This window comes from Plectrocnemia conspersa, unplaced genomic scaffold (genome assembly GCF_051122295.1).
Source record: "Plectrocnemia conspersa isolate PC_06_02 unplaced genomic scaffold, ASM5112229v1 ptg000009l, whole genome shotgun sequence".
Lineage (NCBI taxonomy): Eukaryota > Metazoa > Arthropoda > Insecta > Trichoptera > Polycentropodidae > Plectrocnemia > Plectrocnemia conspersa.
Genome location: NW_028277173.1, coordinates 26,767,947 through 26,794,748, shown reverse-complemented (window position 1 = coordinate 26,794,748; position 26,802 = coordinate 26,767,947). Strand labels below are relative to the sequence as shown.

The following is a 26,802-nucleotide window of genomic DNA, read 5'->3' as shown; positions in this document are numbered from 1 at the left end:
TATGCAGAAAAGAAAAAGAATAGTGGAAAACAGTTAACTCTTGATAACTTTTAAAAGGAAACACCCGCAAACCCCAAAAGGCGTTTAAGAGACACGTTTAAACGTGTCTCTTAGACGCCTCTTAAACATCTTATATTTACTTGATAAATAAATATTTTAAAATACACACAATTTCAATTTTTTTACTTTTCTCAACTTTCGTACATTCAACATTCGCACACATTTTCAGGAACCAATTATGTGCGAAAGTCGAGGGCCGCCTGTATTATCAGTGACTAAGCAGCATCGTGCAAAAATTAATACGTATAGTTAAAAGTCAAATTTATTATTTTTATCGAATGTTGGAGACCTAGAAAGATAAGTATAAAAGAATGCAGCAAACATGGAAAAAAAGCTTTTTACTTATCGACATTTGCTATTATATTATAAAAGAATAAAGAAGATCAAATCCATGAGTTCAATCACCGTTCAATATGTATTTTAAAGCCATCACACTTCTAAAGAAAAAAGTATATGTCATGCTCGACGTCCTACCCGGACTGTCGTTCGACAGCCACATTTGGTAAAACCCAGCGTAAATTAATTGATTCCACTATTTTTGTTGAAGACTGATCTTAAATAATAAATAGGTTCCCACGACGACGATAGAACTGATTCAAGGAGACTGCAAGTCTGATTCAGTGATGTGCAACAAGTATGAGACCATCCCGTCGAGATCAATAATATGACTACTCTCCGCCGAACACCCATGTATCAGTGTTTAGGCGTGTCCTCATTGTGCGCACCAAAGTTTTCCCGAGAGCTTCGCTGATCAGCTGACGCGCGTCACGTGGTAAAATCCGTAGGCGCAGTAGCAGCGGTGTGGGAGAGACCAGGGGGTCTCCCTAGTAGAAGAGACGCGACCTTTCCAGGCTGGTCCCTCGCACGTGCGAATATTGTCGATCGACACAATCGATAAGCGACGGGCGTCGCGTGGCGCGGCGCGACGTGTTTACAACCGGCGGACCTTTGCGGAAAGCCGAAAGCAAAGCTACGTATCTACTATCGATCGGGCACGGCTCGCGGGCAGACGGCGCTCGGCCCGCGACTGTCGGGTGCCCGGCACTACAAAAATCGCTCGGTCATTGTTCCGCGTGAACGCTTTCCAAAATTGACACGCGCTACGTCACGGTGACAAAAATCAACAGACATTTGACTGCCCGTGACGTTGTGCACAATGATGAGACGGCATGTGCGCACTAAAAGTATACACAACCCGGAGGACCCCGGACGTGATTCTGAAATTCGAGCACGTGCTTCGATTCTCAGCGGTTATAATTCATATATTGTTCAAAAGTTCAATGTAAATATATTCAAATCAACATCTTTGCCTAGTCTATAATAAGATTTTGTTCCCTGAAGAGTAGAGAAATCCGACTAGTCTGGGCATGCGATATTTAAAAGATTAATGTTTCATGCTGGGGTATGCTGACAACAAGCATTTGATCAAAGTGGAGAATTGTGGAATATAAAGAGTAAAAGGAATTTGGGTATTCATGAATCAACCTTACCGATGACCACATAAAATAATTAATAATACTACTTAATCTCAACATGACATGCAAATATACACTGGACTATAGGATGCTATCGAAACAATCAAAACTTTAATTAGCCCCACTACCCACTTCGCCATCACTTAATTTTTAATACGAAAATTCGTTTTTATTCATGGGCAATCGGACGAACACCGAAAGGTCTATGCCAGATACAGTTGTGGATCGAATTGCATTAATCACACCATACTCTATAATCTTCTATAGAGGATAGATTTACCACGCGTCCCGGTTTGATCGTGATTATTCCGGTTTCACAACATTTCTAAGTTGACCTTATATTTTTAGCTCCGTTTTTTTTATTTTTGTCTGATCTTTAATTTATGGTAAGCCTAAAAGGGGGTATCTTTACCAAAATTTTGTAGGCTTTATATGTAAAGTATGTTAATATACATTTATAGTTTCAAATTCGTACGAAAATAGTTTATTCCTCGTCCCCCGTTTTTAACACATGAGCATCGCAAAACGAATATTTTCAGCTCCCGCATTAGTGTTAAAATATGGCAACTATGGTTCAGAATAAAATTAAAATATCGGTCAGATTAAATATTAATAGGACGATCAAATTTAAAATATAGAACGATTAGAATTAAAATAATGAATGGTAAATTTAAATAAAAATAGTATACGATCAGAATTAATATATAAAGGACGAGCACATGAATTAAAAAAAATATTATAACATTTATAAATAAAAATGAGCAATAAATTATTTATATAAGAAATATTTCGCTCGCACCTCAACTATTGGACAGGTAAAGTGCGAGCGAGCGTTGGTCAGAACAGTGAACGCCCCATGAATAACTCTCAACGAATCTGCAATGAATCTATTTAATTGTATGTAGGAGGTATTCAGAGCGAATAACGACAGAGCGGCGACAGAAAATATGCTTTGCCCATAAAATATCTTGCTAATGACCATGTATTATTATGCCGACCATTTGTCCACATAAAATAGACATTGATAATACAGATCATAAAGGATAATCCAAATTCAGTTTCCGAACTTTAAAAAAAATATAAATTAAAGGAAAAATAATATCAATTAAATGGCCGCCTCTGGACCTTTTGCAGCAGCCAATCCTTTCGATATAACTTTCTATGACTTTTTCGTACATTTCTGTCAATATCTCGGCTATAATTTAGCGGATGTTGGTTTTTATGTGCTTAGTCGGCGTTCTTAGCATAACCCCACCAGACACGGTTCTTAGCATAACCTCGCCAAAAAATACAACGGCTGGTTGATGTCACCAATACGTGATCCATCTTCATCGTTTTCAAAGTATGACCTTATGCAACGAAAATATACTACCAAAATGTGTGTTCAAAAACCGCAACTCACTACATGAAATTTATAGCATCTATAATTGACCTTCACAAAATTACCGAACGATATTATATAACTTGGACATATAAACTGCGGATTGTATACAATTACTTAAAGGATAATACATTAAAATGTAATTTTATTAGATCACCCCTTATGTATAGGCGTTCTCGGCATTCAAGTGTCTATCTTGTCTGAGCGAATATATATAATACAAAGATACACTTCATATTTTGTATAGGGAGTTGGAGAGTTGTGGGGTTGAACCGTTATTTTAATAAACGACTTTTCTTTTACAAGATAACGATTTTGGCTTAAATATCATGTGGTACAATATGTTACACAACACGTGAAACAATTACTTAATTTTCTGATCGTTTAATCTTTAGAACGAGTGATTTACCGCATAGGTTTTGCGATTTAATTTCATAGAAAAGTTGATAATAACGATCCGGGAAAATGTTTTATATATATGAACGTTGCAGTTATTTAAAGACGGAATGATGTTACAATGAGGGAGGTTTTTTAATATAGGAAGCGTTAACATATGGTCCGTTAGGACATTGATAATATCGACCTTAACCCGAGTCCAACCAACTCGTTGCAATAAAAATTATTTTATGTCATATCAATAAACTTGATAGCTGGAGTTACAGAGTTTATTTAGAAGGCGGCAAATCGTCCTAAACATTGAACCTGGAAACTGAGAAGAGTTTCATCGAAGACTTCAGACCCTCCACGAAACCTTCAGTCACAGGATTCATCAACGACACGCAAAATAACGATCGATCATACCTGAATTTCTAAAAATTTCTAAAAATTGAAATTTTCGAGCATATTTCATGCTCAGTCTTTAAACAGAAAAGTTTAATGAAATACTGTGTGAAAACGGTGCTACAGTAGTATACCCGTGGGCATTTGTTAGCATCGTTAAGGCCCATACGCTTAAATGGCACTTTTCGGGTTACAAAACGATCAACAGGTAGGTAAGAAAGTAGCGGTGGGATTCCGAATTAGCTCTGCTGAAACACAAGCAAAAACGTGGAGCATTCAGTAATACCCACAGGATTAATGAGTAGATTCTTGGTACCGTTTTTATTTATCTATTCACAAATTTGATGCATTTTAAAAAACATACAGTTCTGCGATATATTGATTGAATTTTGTGAACAGCAGATATTGTACATTAATACTTGAGAGGCAGAATTCGGGGAAACTAGAAATATATTATCATGAAGAAATGATTATAATTTCTAAGCTCTTCTCGACATTAAACACATTTGGCAGCCAGTGCACTCATTTCAGTCAAAATTATCTGGCATGTCAACGTCGTTAGCGAGCTATTTAATCGGTGGATGTCAATTTTCAAGGATTCTGCATTGTACCGTGGCGATTAAGAGAAACTGAAATCATAACTACTGATGTATATTATACTTCTCATGGAATCATTTTTTAATTTCAAATATAGCATAACTACGGTCTTGTAACGGTTAAGTCGCTTAGAGGTAATCGCTGAAACGATTTACAAAACCTCGTTTGACAATGACGCGACGACTACACCAATTAGCGTTTTTATTTTAAGAAATTCACGCCGATTATCTTTTGACAGAGCGACTCTAGTCGTGTTGGCTGCTAATCTATGATCTTAGATGCGAAACGGGTTAAAGCGTAGAATATAATTCAGTTTCAAATCTAAACAGTCACTTTTACAGTGACCCAAATTTGGAGACAAAGACATCCCCTAAACTTTCGTGCGTAGCGGTCGTTGGTTTATATATATGGGTTAAGCAATTTATCGTCGACGTCGACAAACTGACATTGATTCGATAATTGACGTCGATAAAAACGTGTTCATTACTTTGTGTTTTACACGATAACAATAAAATACAAAACGAAGTACTTCACAATACCAACGTTTTCAATATTTTTAATTAAACCTTAATAATAATAATAAAAATCGGAAAACCAACGCCATTAAGACGGAGATTATTTTTAAAAGATTAAGCAAGCTATTAGCTATAGGCTATGATTAAATATTCTAAAGGCAAAACTTCCAGACCGAATTCTAAGAAACCTTTATAAACGCCATCCTCAACGAGGACGAAGTTTTCCTTATGGAAAATAATTAAAAATGACTCATATAAGTCGTACTTATCTATGAAAGCAAATTGTCACAGTTACTAAATTAAAATTTTCTGGAAAGTAATTTATACGCCCAACTAATTAAACCTCATTTACATATACAAAGTTCAATAATGCTCTGACTCAATGCGATAACACAGAGTGAGAGCCCGAGCGTATGTGAGTAATACTCACATATACATAAGTAAATTGGGTTCTAGATAATTTAAATACTACTACCATTGATAGCTTAATCTATTATACACAACTGTTTCTTCACAAACGCGATTTTATTCTTAGGCACAATTTTCAATGCAGTAAGTTTGTTCCATTATTTTGCAGTTAAATATGAGTTGCATAAAACATTAACAAATATCATATAATTTCTGTAAAACTAAGGCTTTGCCGTGACGTTTTTTAAACAGATAAAATAACACATAAGTGTGGCAAAAAAAAACTAAAAAATCCGTTGTGGAGGATTAATTGAACTTACTCAATTTCAGATGTAATAGATTTCCGAACAACTCGAAAAAATCTACTAAGGTTATCCGGCGTAGTGTGAACGTTCGGTAAGGAAGAAATCATCAACTATTGCTACTAGGAAAAATTATTTATACGTGCACACTTTTTGATTTTACGTTTACAAAATATGCTGGGCCGGATACTTTTGTACCTATCCATACGTGATAAAATTATCTCAACTTTCAACAAATGTTGATCAATCACGTTTTTGGGCGCTTATCGTCTACGTCTACTGTTATCACAGAGAGAATTCAAGGACGCGCAATCAGCTGTTCTGACCTTTTCCTGCTTAGGAGCCCGTCTACATAGAATACCGACTCGTCCAGTGGCAAAGGTTAGTATCGGACCTTTCTAAGAAAGTCAACTCCCTGCACGGGGAGTTAACTTCGCTAATAAATCTTTAAAGTTAAATCCCAGACGATCGACTGTATTCCGAACATATTATAATGTATATAAAGTATAATAAAAAAATTCACAGCCTAATACGTATGATTGGCAATTCCATGTTTGGAAAAAGTCTCACCAAATTTGGAATTAGAAACGTTATCAAAGTGCCGATTAAAGCGACCGTTACGTAATATACCGTACGTGAATTTATTCGCGTTATAATTCATGAGTTTCGTAGACAAAACCGCTAAATTAACACATACCCACCGCGGGCTTTCTTATAAATATGTATACGCACAGTATATTGCACACACAAAAACGGTCGATGGCTTTTGCTGCGACTTTTTCAGCCGCGAATATCCGAATCGCGTGTTATTCAACGGAGACAGTGAAATTGCAATTTTTACCGAAAATGAATTTTCCACAACGCGCACGGACTCAATTGACAAAAAACTAAAGGGATCGATAAATGTTTAATGCGTTTAAAATAACCGTATAAAAATATTTTAAATTGTATTATAATAACAATAAAAGAAGAAGAAATAACAAGACGAAAATTTCACTACAGCAAAAAAGAATTAATAAATTGTTAAATAACGTAAAGCATGTTACTTAAAATATTGGTGATACTAAGACTTGTTTTTAGTAATCTAATGTCACCAAGAAACCGACGGGTAAAAGGTTGATAACCCGTGCTGGATTTAATGTTGTCTTCATATTATTTCATCCTGCATTCAATGGTTTACAAACACTAATTTTTATATGAAGAAAGTGCGATTTTATCTTAAGAATTGTCATGTCAAACTTATATAACATTTTTTAATAGATCGGTCTGTCTAAATCGGAAGCAAAACATATATTGCCTAGGAACACCAAAAATATGTACAAATAAACACCCAGATCCTTGTGCAACACGTGTGAGTTAAATATTAAATATTTTTTAATCGTTTTAAAATTTACTGAATAATTGTTTTGTTCTGAAATACATAGGAAAAATAATTTATACACAATAATGGTCTTTACTAGAATTTCGAAAGTTAAGAAAAATAACTGGTATAACTGGTAGCGGATCGTAATCGTTAAAATATTTTTTCAAGCTAAAAATCACGCGCGGATATACACGTCCGCGGGGAAAGTGGTGCACACGTGTTTTATATTATAAATGTTTATATTTTTCAACTGGTACAAAATACTTGTGAAGTTACAATAGAGGAAAAATAATTGAAATGCAGAAGTTCAAGACTCGTAGAGTTAGAGGAAACTTGTCCGGTTGATCACAATGTTGAAATAGGCTTGATCGTCCTACGTGTTATTGGGCTATTCAAGCTCGTATGTCCCTCAAAATGTACTACGCATATGCACCATTCTACAACTGACTGGTAGCCGATAAAGGCGAGGCAGTATTGATCCATCTCTAAGTGCGCAATAGAATTAATTAATCATTTTTTTCCATATTTACATAGAGAAACAAACAACGATCGTACGATATTCGTTCATTCATCAGCAGTCTAAATTTAAACGCTTATTCTAATCGCGGAAAATTTGGCGACACACCTGAAACGTGACAGTGACACACCGGCAGAGGAACGCCACATTGTTTCGAGGGGGTTCCGTTGCAGTAGCAACGAGGGGGTGCCGAACAAATGAGATGAACCACCCACGCGTACCCATACATACATATAGACGATTATTTCAATAAAACGCAATGAGGGAAAGAGACAGATGACGAGAGAAAGAGAGAGAGACGATCTGCGACGTCGGAAATAGAACGGTGACATATTATACTGCGGAGAGCGGAGAATTCGTGCATGTAGGTAGATTTCGGTGAAAATCTGCGAAAATGTACCTACCTACGTGCACCCCCAAAAATAAGCGCCACGCGCTGCACATTTTGACAAGTGGCGTGCTACTAGCGTCGGCTACAATCGGACCGTCGCTAAATTTAGCGCCGGCGACTTTCCCCCGCGACGGCGACGATGCGCATTCTTTCCATTGCCCATTTCGCTTTTAATCATCGTCGGGATGATCCGGATGATCGGGAATAAATTTGGGCGAGAGCGGAAAACCCGTCGAAGCGGGCGATGGGAATACAAAAATCCGGATCCATGAATATGTATGTACAAATATAAAACAGACAGTACATTTAATTCCGGTTTAATATTTGGTATGCACAAAGGGTTTTAATGTATTGATATTAATGCGAGAATTTCTAGGTACGTGGGTGAATCAATAACACCGTACAAAAATATGTTTGCCACAAAGATGTGTCAAATCATATAACTCGATTGATATGTAAAATAATACGCTGATTTTCTACTTAATGTGTAAATAAATACTACATTTTATTAAACGACTTTCAATGAAAGTATGGTACTTAAAACATATAGCTTTAATTGATATTCCAACTTGTAAACAAACTCGTATATATTTCATCAAACTCTTGATTTTAATTATGGATTTGTTGAATTAGAGAGAATTGAAGTCTATGTAAGATAACAAATAATATTTATCACCAAGGCTTTCAGTGACAAAAAAGTAGAACTAAAGTTTAAGATATCAAGAACCGATAAGAAGTAAGACATAATATAAAAAAAGGATTCACAAGAAAATATGAATTTAAAACAATGTTTGCGGTAAAGATTATTTGACATTATAGACGGCAAATAACGAATTCGAACGTGGTCGGCAGTGATAAGTTTACTCGTCGCCGAGGAAGGCCTATGTTCTCGGGTCCGACGCCGGGGCTTCGCCCTTGGCTTTTCGGGCTTCCATAGAAGGCACATTCAAATAGGAGACCATATTCAAGTTCTATCAATTTCACCATTTTTATGTCTACTTGTAACGGATAGCTGGGATTACAAATAAAAATGAAATTCGTCGCAAATATTCAGCTAATTTACATGTACAGTAATGCACTGATTTTCTAATATAAATTTAATAAATCCAATAGAAAATTGTTAAGCAGTTCTATCGTATACAAGTGCTCGATTACTATTTTAGATATTTTGAAGAAAAAATATATTGAAAACGCGTGGCTTAACGACCAAAAAAAACTATAATAGTGTAATAAAATAGAAAGGTGGTGTTACTGGATATTATTTTTTTAAATTAAAAATGTACAAAAATATTGTTTTTACTTTTTTAAATCACATTAAATGGTGTAGAAACTACAAAAATATGAAAAATAACGTCTGTTCGAATTATTTTGTTACACCCACGTATATTTTTTTACCAACATATGAAAAACGGTATTATCCTTTTATCCGGAGTCATTGTGTTCACTGTTCTGACCAACGCGCTCACTCACCGCCGATCGGTTAGGAGTGCGAACGAGCGGCAGCGAGTGGGCGTTGGTCAGAACATAAATGACTCCGGATAATAGGAAAGCCACAGCAGTAAAATTTAAACATCGCTACAATAATAAATAAATACACCGTCTATTATAGATTAAAAGGAACAAATATCTTCAAGAACTCCACTACAAATCAGTTGACTTATGTTCGAAAAAATAAATTGAATGTAAGGTATTTTATTTTTTCACGTGAAATCTATTTTTTTCCATCTAAATGTATTTATTTATTGTTGTAAATTTACGGCTGCTCCATAACATACGTTAACAGCGTTAATAATAATACTTCAGACAAATAATTAGTTCGGCAATCTGTTTCATTTTATTAATTGTAAAATATTTATAATATATTATTTCAATTCATTTTTTTAATATTAAATGGTAAGCTATGATTATTTTGTATTTATATACCATTACGCTATTATTTTTATATGTATTCACAAACGGCGCTGATAAATTATAAATAATACATACTTTACTAAGCAATTGACCTAACTTTTAAAGCAGAAGCCTAACCGAAGCGGAAGTCGCCTACCTCTGAATTGCTGAAGTACGGTACGTGTTCAAAGCCAATCTCGGAAACAGAAACTCGAGCTAACAAAGGAGAAGGATCGACATTATGTATTGTGAACTGTGACAATACTGTATGCCGCATACATGTATGCAGAATATATCGTATTCCTGAGTGGCAGTCTGCTGTAAAACTAACATAGCGAGGAAAAGCGATTTATTTAGTGTCTAATAAAGATAATTAATTAAAACTGAAGATAATGAAGTTCATCATCAATAACCATGGCAATGAAACCACAGCGTAGGAACAGGAAGAAATTAACAAGAGGGTCGATTACACCGCAGCTATATATAAACTCAAGTAACACTGTTGGAGTATATAAATAATCAGCGGCACTTTGATACTTTGAATAGTGTATTAGATTTTGATTTGCATCTTTGTATTTAAGCGATCTAAAAGATCAATCCGTATAAAATTCTACGATTTCGCTTAATCACTTAATTGTGTAATGTGTATTACAATGTCGTCTCCAAGACATCGGATGTAAACAGCTTATCAAATTCGCTCAAAAGTAAACACGAGAACGTCTGAAGACAAAGAGGGTTTTGGCACGCTACATTTTTTTGCCACTCTGTAAATAAATAGAAGCTGTCATTAATCCGACTATGGGATCTTCGCGATGGCGCGGGGATTAGAAAAAATGAAAGACACGCGGAAACGCTGACTTGTAAAGGCGCGGACAGACCGTCGCAGGAGGCGGCAACGACGCGGTTGGATTATCTTACACCAGCTGATCGATTATGAAATTATAAATGTGTAACCAAAACAGTTGTTGTGTGATATGATAGTGAAACGGTACTATTGCAACAAATTACACTAGAAATTCAATGATTCATTGCGACATAATTAAAGACAAATTAAGTACTCATTATATACATATATATCATTATGTATATTCGTTATAAAATTATAACTATGATTTCGAAACATTGGTAGGTTTATGTGGTAATACTAATTTTTTAACTTGTAAAAAACACATTTTGCTTTTAGTTAAAATTATTTAAAAAAAATAATGCATGCTCATAATTAGAACTATCTGATACTATTAAACAATGCGACATAAAAATCGAAGAACGCTGATTCGTACCGCTTATATGGTGTCGTTCGACGACTAAAAATTAAAATATTATTAAATTGTATTTATCTAAACACCAGCATATCAATCTGATTCCTAAAAAAGTAACCATTTATTGATTACTAATTATTCAGTACAATAGTTGAATTATTATTAAGCCGTTTACGTCAATATATGTAAATAGTTTATTTAGTTTCAAGTACATAACATATCAAGCATCAAGAATTAAAAATTATAATAAGCAGGAACGTATCCATATTTTTGCAACACTACAATGAATTGAAGATAAAGTAAAGTGATATAAAATCCAATATTTTAAACTAATTCACACTCTTGATATCTACAGCTAAATGTCATATTTAACGTAAAAAACAAAATCAATGCCAATAATAATGATTATAAACAATGCTATTGGAAATAAAACACATCTAAAACGTCAATTAGCACATGAAAATAAACAACAGCTGATTGGAGTGCAGATGTGACCTCGATAATAATTATCATATCACAAGGTTGACCATGCACTGAGAATAATCTACCATCACAACGATACATCCATCGGTATAGAAACAGAATCTTGTAAAAAATCATTATATAAACATGATGTCACATGTATGCAAACAATAACTAGCTGAGCGACTTACAAAATAAAAATAATAACAATTAAAATGTATATATGTCTAGAATAATGAACATTCAACATAATTTATTGACTATTACTACAACAATTTTTAATTGATTTGTATTCAATCAGGTGTATTAAAAATGTAATTTATTGTTAAAGTGATCCCGTCTCATGTATGTAAACATATTTTGATACGTTAGTAGGTTTGAAGAAAGTGCACGCACCCTGCCCTCATATAGTGTAACATATGTAAGCCGATCTGGAGAAATGACAATAGAGACAGGCAAAAACCTGTTTTTGGATTTAGTTTACCATAGCTTACTTTTAATGATTGTTAGAACATCTTTCTTTTATAATAAAACCTTAACGGAGTCAATAGTTTAAGTAGTTAATTGGATTAGAATGTATCAAGTATGATATATATTATACATTTAGTTTAACGCTGTTATAATTGAAATAAAAATAAATTTAAGTATGAAGCGTGTTAAGTTGGATGTCAGGAATATACCAGAATTATTATTCTTTCACTAGTTTTTATTTTATGGATGATCTGAAAAGAATCACTATGATTTTGATAATTGATATTTAATATTAAAGAAGACTGAATTTCATGGCCTTTTCTACACTTGACTGTTCCTGTTCAATGAATTCGTGGAAAAAATAAAATCCAGGTATTAAATAGTGACACTTATCAGTAAGTATTTTATCTTTGCAGTTTATCAGCTTTTTAATATTTTGTAAGTATGAGTATATGTTATTTCTTGTAACGAAAGAATCAACTCTACAATTTCCTTATTCCATCATCCACAATGTCAAAGTCCTTCTGTCTGTTGCATGACAATATAAAATAAACAAATGATTCAATGCAACTATTTCTGTATAAAACTAAATTGTTGATAAGGTCGTTATTTTGATAGCAATGTTTGTAAAATTAATTAAATATATGGTAAGACGGTTACAAAGAAATAGTAAGAATAACATACAGAGAAGAGACGGTATATCTCAATGTCTATTAATTAGGGCAGAGTACTTCAAATGCTAAAAGGTAAGTAATGCAGGTATAGCATTAGTAAAATGAAGTGTTGTTTTCCATAATTGAGACAGATGATTAAAATGTTATATAAATAGAATTATATTTTTTTTAAATCATTACAGTGGTATTTGGTTGAAATTTCGACTATTCCTACTACTCTTTGTATTTAATGATGTATCTTTTTAAAGAACCCTAGTATCATTCAAGTATTAGCTATTGTATTCTGGATATTATTCAGAAATGTGTGGTCCTCAGATCCTATTCTAGAACCCAATTATACAGTATCAGTACAATAGTATACAAAGAAGAACATTGTAACATTTGTTTAATACAAAAGTATTCTTGAATATATCATTTTACATAAAATAGTTTTTTTGTTCCAAGGCAGAATCAATACAATTAGTTATGGAACAGCAACTTTTTTCCATTTATAGCTTTTTGAACAATAGATATGTTCATAAAGATATAAAACTAGAAACCAAATGAACATAAATCTTACATTGTATAATAATTTAAACTTTACATGCATATCCTAATAGCCAGGGTTGTGGAGTCATTTCAAAATTTACCGACTCTGATTTTTATTTTATTTTATAATTTGCTACATCTACCTAATTTATTTATATTGACTTATTGATAATGATATAGGTATAAATAAATAAATAGGTACATTCGTACACAAACAAATCAATTAAATAAAATAAAAGATAAATAATATGCATTATGCAATATCTTCATACAAAAATAATTATATTATAAAAATTTAATAAAATAATTAGATTACCTTATATTTTTTTTTAAAGAAAACACTTTAAAATAAAAAGAAAAAGCTTACTTCATTTGGTTTATTTTGGCACATTAACTAAATCTTATTTCTTTATTTTCCATTCGTGTTTGTGGTCTAAATGAAATTAGATCTTAAAATTGCTTCTATTAATTATTAAAAAATAAATGAAAAAGAAGTCAGAGTCCATCGATTTTTTAAGACTCCCGACTCCACAGCTCTGCTAATAACCCAATAGTAATTTATTTCTAGAAATTTAGACAGACTTTTACCATCTTTGTCAAATTATTTCTATAAAAAATGCACCCTGTTAGTAATATTCGCAAAGAAATCAACAATAGATCGAAATCTGGACAATACTGCTACTATAAGTAGCAACACACTGCTATGGGTTGTGTGGTAAGCTGAGTCGATTATAAAAAAATACAGTTATAAATAATTTTAAAACACCGTGAACGGGCAAGCCTTTCCCTAAATAAAATAATAATAATGTTAGGGGTGAACCTAACCCTATTTATAAAACATTTTCTATTTTTGTTAAATATATAATTTTTCAGCATATTTCAGACATTAACTCTACTTCGAATTTTTTTATTTATTTACAAAAATAATGCGGTGTCTGGGATATATATATAAAAATACTGTGAATAGTAAGGATTCAATTGAAACAAATTCTCCATTACTTTTATATTTTGATTTCAATATAACATTAATCTGTGTGGGAGAGTATTCTTAGTATAGGGGATAGCAAACAAATATCTTATTTTTTTCTATTTATAAACTTATAAAAATACAAAAACTTGTACTATATAAAGATATAGTTACGTCAGTGTTTTAACGCAATATCAATCAATAAAAGTGAAATATATATTTTATATATATATATAAGTATAAAAGACACCATCCAATTTCATAAATCAATGGACAATATCATCGTCATGCCATGTTTTGAAAATAACACTATATACCCGATATGTTTCACTCAAACCGAGTTTCGGAATCGGAAGTACGTAAATGTAATTGAATCTGGTAATGCCTCACCTTTATGGTAAATAAAAAAAATTGATTTCAGTTGGTAATACCTCAAACTTAAGAACGACACTGATTTTTAATAATTATGACTTTTAATACTATGACATGAATCAAATTGTGATGTTTATTATTGTACGTTGTACTTTTTGGTATCAAGTTATTTGTTGTGAATTAATTCTAATATAATAGTAGAATATTTGGGAAGTGAACGTCAGGATCTCATCTAATAAATAGTTGTGAAGATTTAACAGTTTAAGATAAAGTATATTACATATTAATGTAAAGGCAATAAAGTTACTTTAGTTGGATCAATGTAAGCGGCGAGCACTTATTTTTTGGCTTTAAATTTATTGGAAAGTGTATTGCATTTAATCCAGTTTTTTACAATTTCATCATTTTAAATAGTTAACTATTTGAGGATGTTATTAAAAACACAGAACAGTTATATTGCTTGTTAATCATAAATCAGATTTTTAAGCGATTGTCAAACATTTATTTGTTTTTGCATATTTTTACTAATGTATATGAAATAGAATGCATATATTTACTTATGTATACGTGACCAAATCAATAAAATAAAATTATAATATTGTAAGATTTTGTATTTGTTTTGGAAATTCATGCGAAAATTTAAGCAATTGCCGGTAACGGAGTAACTCGCCAGTAATGTGTTATAATGAAAGTATAATGAATAATTCAGTCTATTGTTTGAAGCTGTACTGGCAATTTAATTTTTACAAAAATATCAAAATTATTATAGGAAAAATAAAAAAATATTTGAATGGATAAAGGCTGACATAGAACCGAATTTTGAAGAATGGTTCTTATTCAGAAATTAACTATTTTAGTCAATGAAACAAAAAGTACACAGAGTAAATTTGTAAATGGATGTGTTCGCATACTAAGTTGTCGGTTGCTTTGGGAAAAGAACATTGTCATGCACAATGATTTGATATCAAAGTTCATAACGCATGGTAGTGAATCTTAATCTATCAAACGAATAAAAAAATGCATTAGTTCATCGGATTTTTCTGAACTCTATGTTAGAGCGGAAGATTTACAATAACGGACACAAAATACAAATATGTGCATGTTGTCATAGTAAATGTACGAAAGAGTAAATTTTAAAAAGTTGACATCTTATTAATTTTCATTCTGAAATTGCTAGAATCAAACGAATGGAGATTAGGTGAAAATTCATCTTCTATGCAATTAAATTTAAATATGTTTTGTTAGCGTGATTGTAAAAAGTTGGTTAAAAACCAAAGCCATACAACTCAGTATTATCTAGCATGTCTGACTCAGCGGTTAAAAATTAAATTCGTTCTCCATGCTGAGGGATGAAAAAAATATTCATAAAAAATAGTTTATTAAAGATAATCAATATAAAATAGTTATACAACAATTGTTCACAAAAAATTTGAGTGTTTTAATGGAACACGGAAGCAAATTATGTAAGTCAATAAACAAAACCAGAATCAACATCAGACACATCGGATATATGTCGGAGCATCAACCCTAACAAAAAACAAAAACCCTAGAGCCATCTCTAGAATATCATATAGAATATAGTTGTAGGAAAAAACTTATAGTATTATATTTACTTAAAATATGGATGGATATAATTGTAAAAACCAGCGTATATTTAAAGTGAAATATTTTTTGACTTTTTCAGATACCGAATGTGAGAAAAATGTTTTTGTATCATAATTTAGTTTTGTGTCTGAGCCGCAGACAAGAGCATCGTTATGCCGGTTTGGTGCGATATATACCTGAGCGGGCTCGGACGCCTTGGGGGCGGCGCGCTCCGGAGAGGGCGGCATAGGGCTCAGCCTGCGCGCATGTCGCCGGCCGCCCGGGCTACCGATCGATCCGAGGGCGTAGGGGCGCGCGGGGCTCGCGCTCCGAGGCGCCGCCGACGACGACGGCGATGGTGGCGATGGCGAAGGCGATGGCGAGAGGCCGCCCGCCGCCCACCGCTCACCGCTGCGGAGGTCCGCGAGCGCCGACCGCCGACTGACCCTATACGCGCGACGTACGCGACCCCCCCGAGGGGTAATACCGAACGCTTTTCCGTCTTTTCCGACCTAACCCTTTTTTTCTTTTTTTCAAAACGACACAATATTTCGCCCAAATCGATTATATGCTGTCCAAATTACCACAGTGACTTTTGAATAATGATTTTTAGAAAAATTAAACAGTAGGCAAATATTATAAAAATCGATTAAGCTGGGCTAGTTAATCTCCCGAGTAAGACTATATATTTTTTTAAATCATTTTTATTTTATTAATATTATTGCTTGTATTGCTGGGGCTGTATGAGAGAAGGGGGGTAACGACTGGCAACATTGTGAAAGTATTCCTATATTATGATAAATGAGAATGCTTCATTCTACAGCTTATTTGCCAACAAAGCCACCGTCTCTAGCCTGTTATTTGTTATCCACCCTGTTATTTGTTATCTTTATTCATATTTTTACCTTCCTTAAACATAGGTTAAAAATTGGGATTTTTAACCCATGTTTGAGGAATAAACACGCGCACGGTGATAAAAGCTTTAAATTTTAAAAGGTATTTATGTAGCAAAATATTGTTGACTACTTTCATTGACGTTAGGGTCAAAAACAGAAAAAAATGTTCATAAAAATCTGGTTTCTGAGCGTGGCGGCGATAAAATTGACAAGTACCTAATTTATTTCTTAATGCACATAAATGTTTCTTTATTACATTCAGGAAATGCACTAGATTTTTATTTTTGTAAAACAAATTCACCTCTAAGCTTATCTTCCTTAAATTAACATTCATGGTATTTCAATAAATGACATGTATACATACTTACTACATTGAGAGTATAGAAGACATCGTGAATTCAAACCCTCAGCTTAATAAAGATGTAAAATACAATAATGAAACATTTAATGTAAAATTTGGAGAATTTATTTAAAATAAATTTACAACATAATTTGTAAATTAAAAAAAAAGATCAATACTGCTTCAATGGTGTAAAGCACACCTTCGTACATTAAGAAATAAATTATAATATTTAAGTCTTGTTTATATTTATATTATGTTTTATATGTATATTTTGATTAAATTATTTTAGTATATTAACAATTAGTTATAGCGTCAATAAACTAAGTATAAATATTTTTAACAAAATAATAAGCTCTTGTGTTCAACCGCGAAGCTTTTAATATACCATCATGGGTAACAACACAATTAACAATAATAACGCAGGGAGAGGTATAGTCGAAGATTTTATGTTTAATGTGTCTAAATATTATATCAAAGCAAAAAATATTTTAAAACAAATATTCTCAAACTAAAATCGCGTTTTACGCTTCGAGAAATCAGTAACAATATAAGTACCCCCATTTCAATTTATAAATCACATCAATTTAAGATCCGCTAATTAGATTACAAAAATTGACGTTTACACCGTCAAGTTGGCAACGCCGACGTTCCGAGACGTACTGCGCCTCTAGGATTTTCGTCACTCGCAAAATGTCGGAAAACATTTTCTTATTCGTTCCTAACATAATCGGTGAGTAATTGAGCTATCTTCATATTTATATTAGAATTAGCGACTTTTTGCGATTAATCTTTAATAGAAATTTAAAACTAGCTTTTATTTTTAAATGCCCAATTTTTGCTATCATTAGGACTCAAATTTTAAATTGAAACAATCAATAACGTAAACAAAAATTGAATGACCTTAAACAAAATTAATTATTCATATTTGTTAACAATTTATGATCGGAACAAAAAAATGTTTTTAATTAATACATAACCTTGAGATTTTTATTTACACAAAGGCTATTTTTCAGGATATGGACGCATCATACTCGCTCTTATATCGTTCTACTTTATGCCAACACACTACGTCCTGGCGTGCGTTTGCTACATTACTTCAGCTTTATTAGATGCAATCGACGGTCATGCTGCCAGATACTTCAATCAAAGTATTTATCATTATATTATAGTTAATAATCCATAACTATTATTAACGTTTTTTTTTTAGGCACTCGTTTCGGTGGAATGTTAGATCAATTGACCGACCGCGCTGGCACAATGTGCCTATGCGTAACTCTAGCTGCGTTTTACCCCAAATACATGTTCTGGTTCCAAATCTCGATTACGATCGACATCGTGTGCCACTGGCTCTACCTGCACACGACGATCTTGCAAGGCAAGACCTCGCACAAGTTCGTCGACATGTCTGGTAATCCCATAATGAGACTGTATTACACCAACAAGACGGTCCTGTTTTGGATGTGCGCCGGAAACGAAGCTTTCTACGCTGCTCTCTATTTGCTTTACTTCACCGAAGGACCCATCAGTAAGATAACATCATATAATGATATATTGCAACTATATTAATACTATAATTATTTTTTAGTCGCAGGAATCGGACTGTTCCGAGCTATCGTTTATATATCGGCACCGATCGCTATTGTCAAATCGTTCATTTCGGTTTTGCACGGCATTGTGGCTTCGATGAATTTGGCGACAATCGACGTCGAAGAACGAGCGGCCATTGCTGCAAAACAAAAAAATTAAAAGTATAATTTTATTTCAAATAAATTTAATTTAAAAAAATGTGATTCCTTTTAAAATGTATTTCTTATGTTGGCCATACTATCACAGCATTTCGTAAATTCTTGAACGTCTTTGATGTTAGATATTATAGCATATAAATGTAATGTTTTAATTGTTATATTGTAGTAATATTTGATTTAAATGAACATCTCAAATATTCGCATTCCTAATCTATGTGATCATATTTTATGCAAAGCTTTTAATTTTTAAGGATTTAATTTAACCACTTCTTGTGCATTATAAGATATCTCGTTCAATTTTCAGTATACGTTCCACATCCCAACCATGTTAAACAATCTTGAACTCAATAGCACGTATCAAATAGTTAAAGGGGGAACAGGGAGACGAAGCGATTTTTCATTTGTATATCTGCCCCTTTTTTTCATTAGTCTATGAATTTAATGCGATTTTAAAAAATACTTTATTTGACGGGATTGACTATTTTTTTATTCTGGTTACAATCTTCAATGAAGATGGTTATTTTTTATATTTTTAGTCTTCCAGAAAGATTAATACTCCTGTGTCATACCACAATATTGACCCTTGAATAGTATATAAATGAAATGTTTCTTTATAATTATATTGATGTTATGTAGGTCATAGGATTAAAGTCGACACGTCGATGTATATTAACAAATATGAGACCCTGTTGTAGTTGTTGATGTTATACAAAAAATACTAGTCACCACCTGACCTTTATGACGTAGAATTTATGTACTTATATGATTCCAGATATTATTAACTGGACGTGTAATTGGCCAAATATTTACAATTCTTACATTAAAATTATTTGTAGCACGATATGCTTATATGAAATAAATGTATGAATATTATAATCAACTATCAATGACTAACATATCCTAAAAATCCTGCATTCCTCCTGAGGGATGGGGTATGAAATCTTTCGATAATTAAAAAAATACATTGTTATTAAAAATATTTAATGATTAATGTACCGTTACAAATGCGTTAGCTCATTATTCATAAATTATAATACTTGTATTATTAAAATGTTCAGGATTATTTGGGAAGCTCGTGTTTGTAATCTCGCGATAGCCGTACAATTGTTTGTGACGTACAAAGCAAATATTGTGAAAGTTATATAAAATTAACGTATAAGCGTAATTAAATCAAATTAATTCGTTATCCTTTTAAACTGCTCATTCCCGCTCTCATGATTTCGTCGACGAGCAAAAGGTTGCAGGCTATCACCGAACAGGAGTTGATGATTTGCTTTTTGACGATATAGTTGTCGTATACGCCTACGTCCGTCGGCTTCATCGGTTCTCCGGTGTTCAAATCGATACCTATCGGGAACGGGCATAAACGTGATTCTTCTTGTAGCTTCACGATTGTGTCTTGAACGTCGTATCCTGAATTAACAGCTAGCGTCTTCGGAATTACTAGTAGAGCTTCAGCGAAAGCTTCGACGCCCAACCTGGCTTTGCCTTTAACTTCATTCTTATACTTCATGAGCTCGTTGTAACCTTTGATTTCGAAAGCAGCGGCGCCGGCGACGATACATTTATCCTCGATCGCGTTATTAACGGCCCTGAGTCCGTCGCGGATAGCATCCTTGATTTGAGTCAAAGTATGCTTATTGGGTCCCTTGATTAAAATGGTAACGGACAACGGAACCTTGCAATCTTCGATGAAAGTGTATTTATCTTCTCCTAAGATGTGTTCATAAATCGAGCCGGCGAAACCGAGATGGCTCTCTTCTAGATCGTCGACTGAATTTACGGCAACGCCTCCGCATGCGAGAGTCAATCTCTCCATATTACGGCGCTTAGCGCGTCTCAAAGCCAAAATTCCTTCCTTGGCCAAAGCATCTAAAGATAAGGGATCGATGCCTTTTTGATTGATGACGGCAAAGTGCTTGTCTGTTCCGTCGCACAATTTCTTCTTCATTGCGATGATCTTCTGGACTCTCTGATCTATGAATTCGCGCTCAGCAGAAACTAACTTTTCACGGTCTTCGGCTGATTTATAGAAGAATCCTGAGTTGACTTCGGACTTCTCGTATTCGAGTGAAACGTTGCAGGTTAAAATGTAAGCATTTTCTAAACGCTTTGGCATATCCGGATGACGTGCTCCGTGATCCATCACAATACCGCGGATCAGTTGTGTTTCGGTAGCTGTTTTATGTTGCATTTCCATAATTTCGACCATGTGGAGATCGACGGGTTGATCCGGTTGTCTGATGGCCAAAACTGCATCCACGCATGCGTCGGTGAGGATATCGGCCAAATTTTGATGCAACTGTAAAGATATAAATCAATTAGAATAATGTATTATAACGATTACACGTTTTTGGAAAGAGATTCGTGAAGAGATCACATATCTATCGATCTGAGAAATCTAGAGCTCTAAAAGAACCGTGACATGGAAATTTAATGTGATTTGATTGAGTGGAAATTGTTTTTTGCCTCCTACGCAAGTTTGATTCGAACAATGAATCATGAGATTAAAACATTTTAGATCTTCTATTACCCATTTTAATGCTATGAAATGGAACAATACGAACAAACGATTTTTAGAAGTTGCAAACTGAAAGGGTCATGGTCAAACAAAACATGAGTGAAATTAAAGAGTTTATATCGCCGAATTACCACAGTATAAAAACTGCATATATTACACTGTCAAGTGAACCCAGAATTTATACACTGGATGGCCATTTTATGACTATTGAAATGTATTCTGGACTTGACACTCACTAAGCTCGGATGACCATAGGGAACCAGAGATCAGAAAGACTCACCGTTAACTGCAAGGACTCAACTACTTTATATCGACCATAACGGCTTGCTACAACTCCTAGGACAGGCATGGCGAACCTAGGGCACGCGTGCCTGAGGTGGCACGTTTGAGAATTTGGATTGCACGTGAACGATTTTCAAGTTCAAAAAATCTTGATTAAATAATCTGTGAATTATAATATTATATATTTAATTTTAAAAATTATCAAATATTTTCTAAGATAAACGACAATCGTTTTAAAAAAATAATTAATTATTTATTTTTTCTATCTTGGTAAATTTTTACTCCTCGGGCACGCCACACAATCGAGTAATAATATTTGAGGATTTTTGGCACGCGAACTCAAAAAGGTTCGCCATGCCTGTCCTAGGATCTGAATCCTTCCTCGTTAAACGTGACGTAAAAACTTGATAGAACCATGAACAGTGTATTAAAAAAGGGCACTTCCTGTTATCAGAAAGCCAAATTAGTTATAAAAAAATATTTATACATTATATTTATATATATACAATTATAAATGACATTTTTAAAACAGATTCGTTGCAGAGTTATCCATGGGGTGTTTATTGTTCTGAATAACGTTGACATGCTATAGTTCGTTTGCACCTAACCTAACATATTTATGTAACAAAACGTTGTTTTGCTTTTTGCATCTGACGGTACTAACATAATTTAATTGCTTTGATGTGAATTTTTGACTTCTGAGAAATGATAATTGTTTTTGCGCCCTCCTATTGACCGAAAATTGGTTTGAATATACTTTGACCAACGCTCTCATATTTTTAAAACATGCAGACAAACTTTGAAGCAATATGCAGAATGCAACATCTTTCTGTACTTCTTTTTCAGCTTATTTTACTCTGAGAGATGAATTGATTTAATTTGTATTTTGGACTTGACCTAATGAAAGTTCTATAACTATAATTGTAAGGTAAAAATAAGTGGACCGTGCTGATCAGTACCTCTCATACTATCCTATATGAGGGGGGACCCAAAAGTAACGAGACTCGGGCTGTGGAGGGGAGGGACGTTAAGCGAACTAGTTATGGATGACGGGGTGTTGTAGAGGCAACCACCGTGAGAGCGCCCGTTCGTGTGTAGCATTTCTTAATACCAAAACAACTTTTTCCCACATATCGAAAATGTGATATGGCTGACACTTGAGACCAACTTGTGGCTGTAAAATTTTGTATTTCGTTAAAAAGGCACCGATAAGGAGCACTTTGACGTGTGGCACCCATCGACGGAATATGACCCCGAAACAAATCAACCCAATGACCAATGTTGAAAAAGTGCTTATTTTATAATGTTTATTTGACTAAACATGATATGTAATAGTTATTACCTTAGTTCTGAGTGACGTACGAGCGACGTTGATCAAGTTTTCTTTTGAAATTTCAATGGGGATCTTCATCGATTCGAGGATCTCCAAAGCTTTCGTTCTGGCGATATCGTATCCTTCGGTCAAAATCCTCGGATGTAAGCCTTCGGATATTCTCAAATCGGCCTGCTTCAGGAGCTCTCCGATGAGCAGAACGGTGGACGTGGTTCCATCGCCGGTGGCGTCGTCTTGAGCAGTACTGGCGCGAGCGATCAAGGAAGCGGTGGGATGTTGAATTTGCATTTCGTGTAATAGCACGTTTCCATCCTTGGTGATTTTGATGTCACCGGACCCGGAGACCAACCTGGAATTGACATTAACGTATTGTATGCATTTCAGCGAGCGTATTAACTTTGATTGATGATAAGTTAGCAGGTTTATCAGTTAAGAAATAGGAAGACAAAGAGTTCACAGGTGTGGGAGTTAACCTTACATTTTAAGCGTGCCTCGGGGGCCGAGGTTGGTGCGCATGACATCTTGGATGCCTCTAGCAGCTGAGATATTAACGGCTAAAGCCTGCGCCGCCCGGGCGACTTCGGCTTTAGGGTTCAAAAGGCTGATCGCTGACATTGTAGGAGAGGATAGAAACTACCAGAACACGCCGGTAGCACGCCTTTTAGTTCGTGAACGGGCGTCACGCGAGTGTTCGCGAACACGGGGTGACAGATGGTACATTTACGAATTTACACTTTTTTCATTTATAAAATAGTATATAGCTAGCGTTATATTATATTTCACATAATTAACATAAAAACTAACTATATTAATTTTCAAAACTTTGTAGTAAAAAATAATATGAATTGATGGATTTACGAACACGCATTTTATATATCTGGTTATTCCATTAGTATTTGCGTTTTTTTCTTGCATTTCCAAAAACATATAACTTTTTTTAAATTAACGATAATTTTACTTGGCAGTTTTCGGGTTTTGATTCAGCTCCAAGTGATTATTTCTTAGGTGTTTTATTTGTATTAAAAATTTATTTTCTACCATATTTTAAAATATTTTATTTCTCTAATTGTTTAAAAGCAAACTATATTAATTAATACAATGATATAATATAAATAATAATAATCAATAAAAGGTATAATAATTAGAACTAAAAGTATATAGTATATGATTGCAATATAATTTAATCAACAAGACATGTGTAAACAAAGCCAATCCTTAAGGCTGACTTACAAGATGCCAGTCGGCGCGCCAGTCCAGGTTGCCAGTCACTGGTTGCAGGGCCGACCCTAGGTTATTTGGCGCCCCAGGCAAACACTAAATTTGCGCGCCCCCTCCCCCTATTAATACTTTAATAACTCATTACATGAGTTCAAAAATAATTCAAATTAAAGTAATCTAATATTATATTTGACACGATACTCTTTTTTGCGATTGTTGGTATTTAAGAATTTGTAGGTTTTTGTCGCGATTTTTTACGCGTGAAATAATCTAAAGAGTAGTGTGTACCAAAAAACTGATCTCGGTGAAATTCATTAAGGGGCGGTGATGGTGACGGGTGGCAATGAGACATAGATTGAGCCGCTGCAGTAGTATATTTATTGAAGATTAACGGTGTTTACAATACAAGGGGCGCGCGCGCCCCTTGTATTGTAAACACCATAACAAATCTAAATTCGGCTCCCATACTCACAATGAGAAACGGCAAATGCCAAGTTAGAGCACAAAATTATGTATCAAAGCCTTTGCAAACACTCAATAGCCTACGAAAGAGCGATGCTCTAGCGTGCATAATCGCATGGCTGATTTTATGCATGGCACTTGCTTGGGGGCGGTATATTCGCGATGGGATCGTCTAGTGTGGTTCTTAACCCTGAATACACTAAAACATATATAAATCCACCAATAACAACAGCTTAATTATAACCAATTTATTATTTTAAGAAATGCTGATTTTATGACCCTGCAAAAAATGTATGGGAAGGGGGCGGCAATTGTAAGGATCGCCTTGAGCGGCACATACCCTAGCTACGCCACTGGTCACAAGAACTTCCAAACGATGTATAATAGCGACGTGACATTTGCACATGTCATTTTTATATAAACTAGGCTATTTTCAACTTGTAAGATAAACTAAACAGTGACGTGCTGACGACAAATTACGTCCAATAGGTGAAGACAAGAGACTAAAAGTATTGTATACAGGCAAGTAATAAAATAAATTTTAAACAGAATGAATAAAAGCATTTATAATGCATAAATAATGAGTTTGAATCTATCTCGAGCAGTGTTTTACCTAGTGGTCTAAAACATTTTTTTATATTTATTATATTTAATTTACATTATTTCATAAATAAAGTATCGAGTTTAAAAATAATAAATTGTCTTTAATCAAATTTTTAATAGTAGCATTTCTCAGAAAAATCTCATAACGACTAAAAAGTTAAAGTATTTATTTTTCATTATTATTTTTGTCTTTAACTGTGTTTTATATTTTTCTGGATTCATACATAATTTACTATCTTAGTCTTTGTTTTTGCAGTATCTGTTTTTATTAAAAACTTATTATGATTTGTCCCTATATATATAACACATATTATGTTTAGTTCGATAAAAAATAATTATATTTTTTTGGTCCCTGGCTCCACCTGTATCTATTTTCACCAGCCGTCACTGATTATCAATATATGGCACAATAAGCGTATGAATAAAGAAGACAAGCACCCACGACTGATATTTTAGGATGATTATAAAATTAATTTAAAAATTGTCATATCATCAGCTCTCTGTAGGAATATTGTGCTTAGATTCTAATTATTGTACATAGTTTTTATTTTCCGTAATTATTTTTCAGAAGCCATGAGCAATTAATAAGATGACTTTTCGCCGAAATGAAACCAAAGTTATTTAGTTAAATAACCGCCTGCTTCATAATCATTGTTATGCAATCGTCATGACAAATACCAAAATATCACAAAATAAAAAATACGTTTTATTAGCGTTTAGGTAATTTGATCCACATTAACGTTCAATCTTCGTACATAATACTAAATATGTATAACATGTTTGCAGTTTACACGTACCTGGTTTATTTGCAATTCGAATAATTATATTAAATTGGCAAATCAATGGAAAATACTTTTATCAACAGATGTCATTGCGCTATCGACCATCTCTTTTTTATATGAATTATTTATATTATATTTTATGATTAATCACTGTAAGCTCTTCAAATTAAAACAATAACATTATACACGCATTCGATAGTGAGCCTTGTGTATTTTGTTTATGTATGTACATAGTAACCATTTTCTAACATCATGCGTATCCATGGAAATTTAAAATAATTAAATTATTTTTTCTGATTGGTTAGAACCGTTGAGGACTGCGGTTATGCAATAATAGGCTTTATATATATGTAAATAGATACTATTATTCCATAGCAGATAGTTATTAACAAATATATATAATAATAAATAAATTATTAGCTCCACTACCTCCTCAGCTATTCTATACTCCTGGTAGATTATGACAAAAAACCCGTACAAAAACGGTAGTTTGAAGCGTTTTTTCTTTCTGAATATACTTTGATGCGACTCTTGATGTGCATAATTTGCAATATGTACAAGCATAATTTGCAGAGATAAAAAAAAAATAGTTTTCCTAATAATTAAAATAATAAATTGATT

The 26,802-nt window shown here is 33.6% G+C and overlaps 3 protein-coding genes across 6 annotated transcripts in view; 1 reads left to right on the top strand and 2 right to left on the bottom strand.

Annotated features, from left to right (window-relative positions):
* Positions 1–16,439, bottom strand: part of LOC148232483 (uncharacterized) — a 45,666-nt gene extending 29,227 nt beyond the window's left edge. For 2 of the 4 annotated variants that reach the window (XM_088191634.1, XM_088191635.1), the window contains exon 1: positions 16,194–16,439. In XM_088191634.1, coding sequence (XP_088047760.1) covers positions 16,194–16,244 — 51 coding nt within the window. In that variant the 5' untranslated portion in view covers positions 16,245–16,439. Of the gene's footprint in view, positions 1–785; positions 1,190–16,193 lie in introns of those variants that run through there. The other 2 variants (XM_088191640.1, XM_088191636.1) reach the window with 2 other exon arrangements.
* Positions 16,440–17,617: 1,178 nt separating this feature from the next.
* Pis (phosphatidylinositol synthase) lies at positions 17,618–19,853 on the top strand. Its single transcript, XM_088191644.1, has 4 exons — positions 17,618–17,965; positions 18,249–18,383; positions 18,443–18,760; positions 18,821–19,853. Exons 1-4 carry the CDS (start codon positions 17,926–17,928, stop codon positions 18,979–18,981), a joined length of 654 nt encoding a protein of 217 aa, XP_088047770.1. The 5' UTR covers positions 17,618–17,925; the 3' UTR covers positions 18,982–19,853.
* A 91-nt stretch (positions 19,854–19,944) lies between these two features.
* Positions 19,945–23,787, bottom strand: CCT6 (chaperonin containing TCP1 subunit 6). Its single transcript, XM_088191643.1, has 3 exons — positions 23,595–23,787; positions 23,126–23,465; positions 19,945–21,282 (listed from the first exon to the last, which is right to left on the bottom strand). Exons 1-3 carry the CDS (start codon positions 23,729–23,731, stop codon positions 20,164–20,166), a joined length of 1,596 nt encoding a protein of 531 aa, XP_088047769.1. The 5' UTR covers positions 23,732–23,787; the 3' UTR covers positions 19,945–20,163.
* Positions 23,788–26,802: the final 3,015 nt, after the last annotated feature.